A 12,231-nucleotide genomic window follows, 5' to 3' on the forward strand; every position below is an offset into this window, starting at 1 on the left:
AGATCCCTGAGGCACACCACTAGTCACCGGCCTCCAACCTGACGAACAGTTATCCACCACTACTCTCTGGCATCTCCCATCCAGCCACTGTTGAATCCATTTTACTACTTCAATATTAATATTAATTTATTACTTGCATTACTGATCACCAACAACAATTCACCAAAACCACTTCATTGCTGGTCCCATCTTCATTCCATGTTCCCATAATTTCTAGTTCCCATCACAAACCTTAACGCTGTCATTGACACTAGTCTGCTATGCTTTCTCTAGTCACAGTTTCCAATGGGAATTGTTACAGAGCTTCACTGGTAGTAAGGTAATTTTTGGCAGCTATAACTTAACCAGATCATCATAGTTATATTATTTAAGAAGCATGCAGAAATCTAGGTGTATTTCACTGCCAAAAAGGCAACAGCGGAAGTTAACTTCAAAATAATTAAATAAACCTAGAATAAGGAACAGCTAGTATCAATCAAGCTGATCATTAACCTCGGCCACCCATCTCTGGTCTGTTCTCCATGTGAACTTTTTCCTGAAATGGCCCAGCTACTCAGTTCATCAGAGAACTATGAATGCCATTTCACTGCTGTTATCCAGTGTACAAATAAATGAAAACTTTTCACTTTTGTTCATAATTTCATACATTTCATTTTGATGACAGCACATGTTAATGAATAAGTAAACTGGGGATTAGAATTTAATTGAGCAATCCTTGATGAACACTTCCATCTGACTGATTATTTGCAGTAAATATCTGTGAGTCAGAGGTCATGACTTTATTTCACAATCAACGAGAGCCTTTATCAACATAAATTCAGCGACTCATTGAGATAAAGCTGCTCTGGAAACCTAGTTCATTAATTTGGTGCAGTGAAAGCATCTTTTTTGGATCATATCATGACAAGAACAAAGAGAACATCTTTACTTTTCCTGCTTGTTCAGCTCCTTGCATTTCCATCATTTACGGCTGTAAGTTACTTTCTGGGGTTGACATTAGTGCACAATTTGTTTAAGGTGCATTTTGTTTCAGAGAGCATGTGATAATATTTTAATTTGTATTTAATCGCAGAGTGCATATGAAGAACCTTGCTGTATCTTAGACAAGCGCTTTGTAAGTCAAGCTCTACGATGTTCCTTGATTTAATATTGCAATCTTTTGAGGAGAAACTTTCAAAATATCATACTTTTAAAAATTCTTTTGTGACAATTTAGGGAGAATTTTGCCCAACGACATGTGGAGTTGGTCAATTCTATCAAGATTTCCAAAGCACTGTTAACAAAGATCTTCAGGATATTGAAAGAGAATTGAGTATGATTCATAATGTATCCACTCTAACCAAGAATAATATTGATAATATTGTACAGACAAATACTATCGTGAAGAAACAATCACCAGGTAACAATATATGCAGTAAATGTCAAATTATTTTCTTGAAAGACTTGCAGAATGACTTTCCTACCTTTTTACATGATACTTAATGTGCTCTTATTTTTATAGATATTTACATCCAAAAGTTAACAGAGATACAGTCAGAGATTCTGGTATATGAAAAAAGCAGTAGAGAAACAGATATGGAAATACTGTAAGTCCAACATCGCTCTATTGTGATAATAATGAGATTAAGAGAAAGAATTTAATATGTTTGCATGTGATAAATAATGACTAATTGTGTCAAAAATTATTTAATTTTCTGAGTTGTTTTCTCCAAAGCCTGATGAAAAGGGGTCAACTACAAGCAGAATCCTTTGGAATGACTGTCAGTTCCTTCTGAAGAGAAATGTAATTACTAACTGCTTCTAATCTGCCAGTTTTACCACAGGCAGATTTTGCAATAGAACTAACAGAAACTATATTAAGAAAAGAAAAAGTCACATTGTACTATAAAATTATATGATGTAGAATGAAGCTGTTAGTCTGTTTTGCGTGTGTTGAGTGTTTGAAAGGACTATCAAAGTAGGCTCACTTCCCCATTTTCTATGTAGCCTAACAATTGTATTCTCTTGTAAATCCTGTGCCATCACCATTTCAAACAATTTATTTTGGAGCACATCTGATGACATACAAAGAATTTCCTCATGTCAATTTTCTTGCTAATTGCTGTAAATCTTTTGGTCATTCACCCTTTTACTTCTGAAAAAAAATCCTTTTCTCAATTACCTTCATTAAATTGTTTATAAATAAGAACACCTCGGCAACATTTCTCTGCTCCAATCTGTTGCTCTATTCTCTCCTTAAAACTGAATTCCTTGATTTGGTAAAGTAAATATTGTTTGTCTGCTGCTGCAAAATTCAGTTGCAATTGAGGCCTAAGACTTTGTGTGCAATAAAAGAAGCCACCCAAAATTAACACACATTAACTTTATCCTCATAATCATTGCCATTGCAATGATTAAGGAAGGAAATAGTTAGTTGGTGGGAATGTTGATCCAGAATATAATACCTTAGAGGACAATAGACAATAGGTGCAGTAGTAGGCCATTCGGCCCTTCGAGCCAGCAATGTGATCATGGCTGATCATCCACAATCAGTACCCTGTTCTTGCCTTCTCCCCATGTCCCTTGACTCCACGATCTTTAAAAGCTCTATCTAACTCTTTCTTGAAAGCATCCAGAGAACTAGCCTCCACTGCCTTCTGAGGCAGAGTATTCCATTGATCCACAATTCTCAGGGTGAAAAAGTTTTTCCTCAACTCTGTGCAAAATGGCCTTCCCCTTATTCTTAAACTGTGGCCTCTGGGTCTGGACTCCCCCAACATCGGGAACATGTTTCCTGCCTCTAGCATGTCCAATCCCTTAATAATCTCATATGTTTCAATCAGATCCCCTGTCATCCTTCTAAATTCCAGTGTATATAAGCACAGTCACTCCAATCTTTCAACATACGACAGTCCCGCCATCCCGCGCTGCACTCCCTCAATAGCAAGAATGTCCTTCCTCAAATTTGGAGACCGAAACTGAACACAATACTCCAGGTGTGGTCTCACCAGGGCCCATGACAACTGCAGAAGGACCTCTTTGCTCCTGTACTCAACTCCCCTTGTTATGAAGGCCAGCATGCCATTAGCTTTCTTCACTGCCTGCTGTACCTGCATGCTTAGTAATCTGCCTTCCTGTTCTTGCCACCAAAGTGGATAACCTCACACCCTAGAGGAGGAGCCTGGAGAAGTGAATTTGCAGATTACTCGTGGGTAGCCAGCAGGAATATTGAGGATTGGACCAAAGCAGCCATTGGATGAGATTTGTTCAGATGATTTTCAATTAAAATATACAGAAGCACAAGCAACACACACAAAATACCCCAAAATATGATGGCAGAATATAGTGTTAATGGTAAGACTCTTGGCAGTGTGGAGGATCAGAGGGATCTTGGGGTCCGAGTCCATTAGGCACACAAAGCTGCTGCGCAGATTAACTCTGTGGTTAAGAAGGCGTATGGTGTATTAGCCTTTATCAATCATGGAATTGAATTTAGGAACCGAGAGGTAATGTTGCAGCTATATAGGACCCTGGTCAGACCCCACTTGGAGTACTGTGCTCAGTTCTGGTCGCCTCACTACAGGACGGATGCGGAAGCCATAGAAAGGGTGCAGAGGAGATTTACAAGGATGTTCAAACAACACACACAAAATGCTGGTGGAACGCAGCAGGCCAGGCAGCATCTATAAGGAGAAGCACTGTCGATGTTTCAGGCCGAGACCCTTCGTCAGGACTAACTGAAAGGAAAGATAGTAAGAGATTTGAAAGTAGGAGGGGGAGGGGAAAAAACGAAATGATAGGAGAAGACCAGAGGGGGTGGGGTGAAGTTGAGAGCCAGAAAGGTGATTGACAAAAGGGATACAGAGCTAGAGAAGGGAAAGGATCATGGGACGGGAGGCCTAAGGAGAAAGAAAGGGGGAGGGGAGCACCAGAGGGAGAACAGGCAGAGTGATGGGCAGAGAGAGAGGAAAAAAAGAGGAGGGGGAAAAGAACTAAATATATCAGGGATGGGGTAAGAAGGGAAGGAGGGGCATTAACGGAAGTTAGAGAAGTCAATGTTCATGCCATCAGGTTGGAGGCCACCCAGCCGGTATATCAGATGTTGTTCCTCCAACCTGAGTGTGGCTTCATCTTGACAGTAGTGGAGGGCATGGATAGACATATCGGAATGGGAATGGGACGTGGAATTAAAATGTGTGGCCACTGGGAGATCCTGCTTTCTCTGGCGGACAAAGCATAGGTGTTCAGTGAAATGGTCTCCCAGTCTGCGTCGGGTCTCACCAATATATAAAATAGATATATATATATATATATATAAAAGGCTTCAGCGAAATGGTATACTGTATACCGGCAGGGTAGCCTCCAACCTGATGGCATGAACATTGACTTCTCTAACTTCTGTTAATGCCCCTCCTCCCCTTCTTACCCCATCCCTGGTTAATTTTGTTTTCCCCCCCTCCTTTTTTTCCTCTCTTTCTGCCCATCACTCTGCCTGTTCTCCATCTCCCTCTGGTGCTCCCCTCCCCCTTTTTTCTCCCTAAGCCTCCTGTCCCATGATCCTTTCCCTTCTCTAGCTCTGTATCCCTTTTGCCAATCAGCTTTCTGGCTCTCAGCTTCACCCCACCCCCTCCGGTCTTCTCCTATCATTTTGGATTTCCACCTCCCCCTCCTACTTTCAAATCTCTTACTATCTTTCCTTTCAGTTAGTCCCGACAAAGGGTCTCTGCCCAAAACGTCGACAGTGCTTCTCCCTATAGATGCTGCCTGGCCTGCTGCGTTCCACCAGCATTTTGTGTGTGTTGCTTGAATTTCCAGCATCTGCAGATTTCCTCATGTTTATAATGATGTTGCCTGGATTGGGGAGCATGTCTTATGAGAATAGGTTGAGTGAACTCGGCCTTTTCTCCTTGGAGTGACGGAGGATGAGAGGTGACTTGAAAGAGGTGTATAAGATGATGAGAGGCATTGATCGTGTGGATAGTCAGAGGCTTTTTCCCAGGGCTGAAATGGTTGGCACAAGAGGACCAGGTTTAAGGTGCTGGGGAGTAGGTACAGAGGAGATGTCAGGGGTAAGTTTTTTACTCAGAGAGTGGTGAGTGCCGGGAACTGTGGTGAAAGCGGACATGATAGGGTCTTTAAAGAAGCTTTTGGATAGGTACATGGAGCTTAGTAGAATAGAGGGCTATAGGTAAGCCGAGTAATTTCTAAGGTAGGGACATGTTCGGCTCATCTTTGTGGGCCGGAGGGCCTGGATTGTGCTGTAGGTTTTCTATGTTTCTATGAAAGACAACGGTTTACTCTTTTCCATTGATGCTACCTGGCCTGCTGAGTTCCTCCTGCATTTTGTGTGTGTGCTGCTTGGATTTCCAGCCTCTGCAGACTTCCTCCTGTTTACACAGAAGCACATGTCTCTTGTATTATGTAGATCAGGCTCCTGGAAAGCTGCTCTGCTCTTCGATCACAAGTTCATGTATGAAATAAGGGCAGTGTCAGCTAGGTTTGCTTTGGACACTGCTCCACATGTCAAAGCACTTATCTACGTTAATACAGATGGCATATTGAGGACACAAATAAAAAAAACAGATTCTGTGCAGCAAGAAGAGAGCCCCAGATTGCACATTGCAAATATATTTTCAACATAACTTTATTCAGTAGTGCTCATAAATGTAGCTTCATGCTGGCAGTTCTTCAGCTAAAGTTCATGACCAGATTGACTCCCTTTCTCATGGGAGGGGTTGTCACCCTGGCAATGTCATCACCCTACCCCACCCTACCCCTTAAACTCTTCCCTTCTCTGCTTTGCTTCTGTTTCTCTTCCATTATCCCTCAGTCATGGTGTCATTGAATTATACAGCATAGAAAGGGTATTTTAGCCCATCTTGTCCATCCTGACCATAGATATCAATCTATACCAATTTCATGGAGCAGCTACTATGCCTTGGTGATTTAAATGCTTTCCCAGATGCCTCTTCAGCATTGTGAGAGTCTCTTCCTTCACTACATTTCAGGCTGTGTGTTTCTAATTGCAAGAACCCTCTAGATAAAATAAATATGTATAGTTATTTTATTTCATCTAAACCCCTTGCTTCTTATTGCTATGCTCTTCGGTCTTATGCACATCTTATGACCTAACCTCATAGTTTAGTACATCACTGTTCATACTCCCTCAGTCTCCACAGCACACCCCACATCCCAGCCCTGAGTGACCTTAACTGCAAGTAAAACAAACCCAGACATTCAATCTCTCCTCATAACTCAAACATTGCATCTTGGAGAATATCCTGCTGAATATCTTCTGCAGTCACAGTTTTCTTATAGTGTGACAACTAACTGTACACAATATTCCAGCTATCAATGCTTTATAAACTTGCATGAATACCTACCTGATCCCATTCTGTACTACCCAGTTTATGATGTTAGGCTTCCTGCATGCGGTCTTCACCCCATTTACGTACACTGCCACCTTCAGGGGTCTTTGGACATGCAAGGTTTGTTCCTCAGTACTTGGAAGGACCCTACCATTCATGGTATGTGTAATATCTATATTCGACCCTTCCTCAATTCTTCGTCTCATGCTTATTAGATTGAGTTACCTCTGCCATTGTCCTGTAACCTGCTGATCACAGATACTGGAATCTGGAGCAACAAACAATTTTCTCGAGGAACTTAATTGTGCAAACACCATATATGGGAGGAAAGGAATTGTTATAACGTGAGATTAAAGCCCTGCATCAAGATTCAATGCAGGTTTTTCTTGTAAGTGTTCTGATGCAAAGTTTTGACTCAAAAAATCAGCAATTCCCCTCCTCCCACAGATGCTGCTTTAACTATTGAATTCCTTTGGCAGATTGTTTGTTGCTACCAAATGACCAAAATCATTTTGCAAAATCATTTTGGCAACACCAATTTCAGTTTCATTTACCTCTCTTTTTCCTAACCTTATTTTCTTCCTCACTCCTTCCCTGTCATTCCTCCAACCTAGCCTATTGCATCAATTGGGCCAAAATATAGTGGTCCAGTTCTGTCCCAATTAATCAGCCTCCACTGAAATAGTAGTATTGCTGATTATGTATTTTCTAGAAGCTTCACAGTATTTTCTGTAGGAGGGATCTGCCACTGAAAATGGCTAATTTAATATGTTAATTCTTATTACTGGAATGTTGTTCTGTCTACTCTGACCACAATTTCTTTTTCTTTGTTCATTATTTGTTCTTGTAACATTTTTAAATACAACCATAACCACCACATGTATGCCTCATTCTGGACTTTGAAAGAACCTCAGGTTCATTATCACCAGAACTACATTTTCAAACCAAAATATCAACAGTCCATTTCCCCCACGGATGTAGCAGAGTTCTTCCAGTGCTTTGAGTTAAACTTCAGATTCTAGCATCTGCAGTCTCTCGTGTCACCATCTACCCTCACTCAACTTAGCTTCCACTGTCTTTCATTCTCTCCCATAATCTACATCCCTACCTCCCTCTCTTTCCTCCCTCCAGACTCCATCCTCTCCTGTAATCACACTTTCTCTCCCTCCCCTCCAACACTTCTGCTCCCTCTCTCACTATGTGCTTCCTCTTCCTCCGTTCTCCTTGCCTACACCTGGCTCCTTCTCACCCTCAAGACCTTTGAGGTTTTAACTTTGCCCTTATGCTCATCACCTCTGCTTCCAATGCATCTCTCCTCCCTTTCTCACCACTACTCACCTCCCTCACTCACGACCACTCTCCTCCCTCTCTCACGACCACTCTCCTCTCTCTCTCACCACCACACTCCTCTCTCACCACCACTCTCCTCCCTCTCTCTCCACTACTCTCCTCTCTCTCTACCCACCACTCTCCTCCCTCTCTCACCACCACACTCCCCTCTCTCCACCACTCTCCTCCCTCTCTCACCACCACACTCCCCTCTCTCCACCACTCTCCTCCCTCTCTCACCACCACACTCCTCTCTCTCCACCACTCTCCTCCCTCTCTCACCACCACACTCCTCTCTCTCCACCACTCTCCTCCCTCTCTCACCACCACACTCCCCCTCTCTCCACCACACTCCTCTCTCTCCACCACTCTCCTCCCTCTCTCTCCACTACTCTCCTCTCTCTCTACCCACCACTCTCCTCCCTCTCTCACCACCACACTCCCCTCTCTCCACCACTCTCCTCCCTCTCTCACCACCACACTCCCCCTCTCTCCACCACTCTCCTCCCTCTCTCACCACCACACTCCTCTCTCTCCACCACTCTCCTCCCTCTCTCACCACCACACTCCTCTCTCTCCACCACTCTCCTCCCTCTCTCACCACCACACTCCCCTCTCTCCACCACACTCCTCTCTCTCCACCACTCTCCTCCCTCTCTCTCCACTACTCTCCTCTCTCTCTACCCACCACTCTCCTCCCTCTCTCACCACCACACTCCCCTCTCTCACCACCACACTCCTCTCTCTCCACCACACTCCTCTATCTCTCACCACCACACTCCCCTCTCTCCACCACACTCCTCTCTCTCCACCACTCTCCTCCCTCTCTCACCACCACACTCCTCTCTCTCCACCACTCTCCTCCCTCTCTCACCACCACACTCCTCTCTCTCCACCACACTCCTCTATCTCTCACCACCACTCTCCTCTCTCCCTCACCACCACACTCCTCCCTCACCACCACTCTCCTCCCTCTCTCACCACCACACTCCCCTCTCTCACCACCACACTCCTCTCTCTCCATCACTCTCCTCCCTCTCTCACCACCACACTCCCCTCTCTCCACCACTCTCCTCTCTCCTTCACCACCACTCTCCTCCCTCTCTCACCACCACACTCCCCTCTCACCACCACTCTCCTCTCTCCCTCACCACCACACTTCTCCCTCACCACCACTCTCCTCCCTCTCTCACCACCACACTCCCCTCTCTCCACCACTCTCCTCTCTCCCTCACCACCACTCTCCCCTCTCACCACCACTCTCCTCTCTCCCTCACCACCACACTCCTCCCTCCCTCACCACCACACTCCTCCCTCACCACCACTCTCCTCCCTCTCTCACCACCACACTCCCCTCTCACCACCACTCTCCTCTCTCCCTCACCACCACACTCCTCCCTCACCACCACTCTCCTCTCTCCCTCACCACCACACTCCCCTCTCTCCACCACTCTCCTCTCTCCCTCACCACCACACTCCTCCCTCACCACCACTCTCCTCCCTCTCTCACCACCACACTCCCCTCTCACCACCACTCTCCTCTCTCCCTCACCACCACACTCCTCCCTCACCACCACTCTCCTCCCTCTCTCACCACCACACTCCCCTCTCACCACCACTCTCCTCTCTCCCTCACCACCACACTCCTCCCTCACCACCACTCTCCTCCCTCTCTCACCACCACACTCCCTCTCTCCACCACTCTCCTCTCTCCCTCACCACCACACTCCTCTCTCTCCACCACTCTCCTCCCTCTCTCTCCACCACTCTCCTCCCTCTCTCACCACCACACCCCTCTCTCCACCACTCTCCTCTCTCCCTCACCACCACACTCCTCCCTCACCACCACTCTCCTCCCTCTCTCACCACCACACTCCTCTCTCTCCACCACTCTCCTCCCTCTCTCACCACCACACTCCCTCTCACCACCACTCTCCTCCCTCTCTCACCACCACACTCCTCCCTCACCACCACTCTCCTCCCTCTCTCACCACCACACTCCCCTCTCTCCACCACTCTCCTCTCTCCCTCACCACCACTCTCCTCCCTCTCTCACCACCACACTCCCCTCTCTCCACCACTCTCCTCTCTCCCTCACCACCACTCTCCTCCCTCTCTCACCACCACACTCCTCTCTCTCCACCACTCTCCTCCCTCTCTCACCACCACACTCCCCTCTCTCCACCACTCTCCTCTCTCCCTCACCACCACTCTCCTCCCTCTCTCACCACCACCCTCCCCCTCTCTCCACCACTCTCCTCTGTCCTTCACCACCATTCTCCTCCCTCTCTCACCACCACACTCCTCTCTCTCCACCACTCTCCTCCCTCTCTCACCACCACACTCCCCTCTCTCCACCACTCTCCTCCCTCTCTCACCACAACACTCCCCTCTCACCACCACTCTCCTCCCCCTCTCTCCACCACTCTCCTCTCTCTTCATCACTCTCCTCTCTCCCTCACCACCACACTCCCTTCTCTCCACCACTCTCCTCCCTCTCTCACCACCACTCTCCTCTCTCTCCTTCACTCTCCTCCCTCTCTCACCACCACACTCCCCTTTCTCCACCACACTACTCCCTCACTCACCACCACACTCCCCACTCTCCACCACACTCCTCTCTCTCCACCACTCTCCTCCCTCACCACCACTCTCCTCCCTCTCTCTCCACCACTCTCCTCTCTCTCTCACCACCACACTCCCCTCTCTTCATCACTCTCCTCTCTCCCTCACCACCACACTCCTCCCTCACCACCACTCTCCCCTCTCTCACCACCACTCTCCCCTCTCTCACCACCACTCTCCTCCCTCTCTCACCACCACACTCCCCCTCTCTCCATCACTCCTCCTCCCTCTCTCACCACCACACTCCCCTCTCTCTCACCACCACACTCCTCCCTCACCACACTCCTCCCCTCACCACCACTCTCCCCTCTCTCACCACCACTCTCCCTCTCCTCACCACCACTCCCTCCCGCTCCACACCACAACTCCTCCCTCCCACCACTCTCTCACCACCACACTCCCCTCTCTCTCCCCCCCCTCCACCACACTCCTCCCTCACCACCACTCTCCACCCCCTCACCACACCACCCCACACTCCACCACCTCCCCACCACACTCCCTCCAATCCCCCTCACCACCACCTCCACCCTCTCCCCACCACCACACCCCACCCTCCACCAACCCCCCCACCACAACTCCCCCTCTCACACCACACACCCCTCTCTCCACCACTCTCCGCTCTCCCTCACACCACCACTCTCCTCCCCCTCTCACCAACACTCCACCTCCCCACCTCTCTCACCCCTCCTCGCCTCACCACCATCTCCTCCCCCTCTCACCACCACTCTCCTCCTCTCCACACATCCCCCCTCTCTCACCACCACACTCCCCCTCTCACCACACACTCTCCCCCCTCTCCACCACTCACACCCCTCCCACCACTCTCCCCCCTCACCACAACCTTACCCCCCCTCTCACCACAACTCCCTCCCCCTCCACTCACCACCCCTCACCACTCAACCACCTCCTCCTACTTCACCACCCTTCTCCTCTATCCCACCACCACACTCCACCTACCTCCACCACTACTCCTCCCTCTCTCACCACCACTCTCCCCTCTCTCCACCACTCTCCTCCCTCCTCACCACCACACTCCCCTCTCTCCACCACTCTCCTACCCCCTCTCTCCACCCTCTCCTCTCTCTCCCCACTCACCCCCCTCTCCACCACTCTCACTCTTCTCTCCACCACTCTCCTCCCTCTCTCCACCCCTCACCTCCCTCACTCTCCTCCACCTCTCCACCCCACACTACCTCCCTCACTCACCACCTCCCTCCCCACTCTCCACCACTCTCCTCCCTCTCCACCAACTCACCACCCTCTCTCTCCACACTCTCCTCTCCTCTCTCACCACCACACTCCCCTCTCCACCACTCTCCTCCCCTCTCTCACCACCACACTCCCCTCTCTCAACACTCTCCTTCCTCACCACCCACGCCTCCTCCCACCCTCTCCCCTCTCACCACCACTCTCCCCTCTCTCACCACCACTCTCCTCCCTCTCTCACCACCACACTCCCCTCTCTCCACCACTCTCCTCCCTCTCTCACCACCACACTTCCCTCTCTTCATCACTCTCCTCTCTCCCTCACCACCACACTCCTCCCTCACCACCACTCTCCCCTCTCTCACCACCACTCTCCCCTCTCTCACCACCACTCTCCTCCCTCTCTCACCACCACACTCCCCTCTCTCCATCACTCTCCTCCCTCTCTCACCACCACACTCCCCTCTCTCCACCACTCTCCTCCCTCTCTCACCACCACACTCCTCTCTCTCCACCACTCTCCTCCCTCTCTCACCACCACACTCCCCTCTCTCCACCACTCTCCTCCCTCTCTCACCACCACACTCCCCTCTCTTCATCACTCTCCTCTCTCCCTCACCACCACACTCCTCCCTCACCACCACTCTCCCCTTTCTCACCACCACACTCCCCTCTCTCCACCACGCTCCTCCCTCTCTCACCACCACACTCCCTTCTCTTCATC

General features: G+C 48.7%; 1 protein-coding gene across 1 annotated transcript in view; it reads left to right on the forward strand.

Moving 5' to 3' along the window:
• The first annotated feature begins 813 nt into the window (after positions 1 to 813).
• The window catches only part of fgg (fibrinogen gamma chain), a 31,597-nt gene continuing 20,179 nt past the window's right edge, over positions 814 to 12,231 (forward strand). The window contains exons 1-4 of the mRNA XM_073043141.1: positions 814 to 972; positions 1,073 to 1,114; positions 1,216 to 1,399; positions 1,502 to 1,586. Of these exons, the coding sequence (XP_072899242.1) occupies positions 901 to 972; positions 1,073 to 1,114; positions 1,216 to 1,399; positions 1,502 to 1,586 (383 nt within the window). The 5' untranslated portion in view covers positions 814 to 900. The remainder of the gene's footprint in view (positions 973 to 1,072; positions 1,115 to 1,215; positions 1,400 to 1,501; positions 1,587 to 12,231) is intronic.

The sequence above is a fragment of the Hemitrygon akajei genome, chromosome 4 (assembly GCF_048418815.1).
Source record: "Hemitrygon akajei chromosome 4, sHemAka1.3, whole genome shotgun sequence".
In the NCBI taxonomy this organism is placed as follows: domain Eukaryota; kingdom Metazoa; phylum Chordata; class Chondrichthyes; order Myliobatiformes; family Dasyatidae; genus Hemitrygon; species Hemitrygon akajei.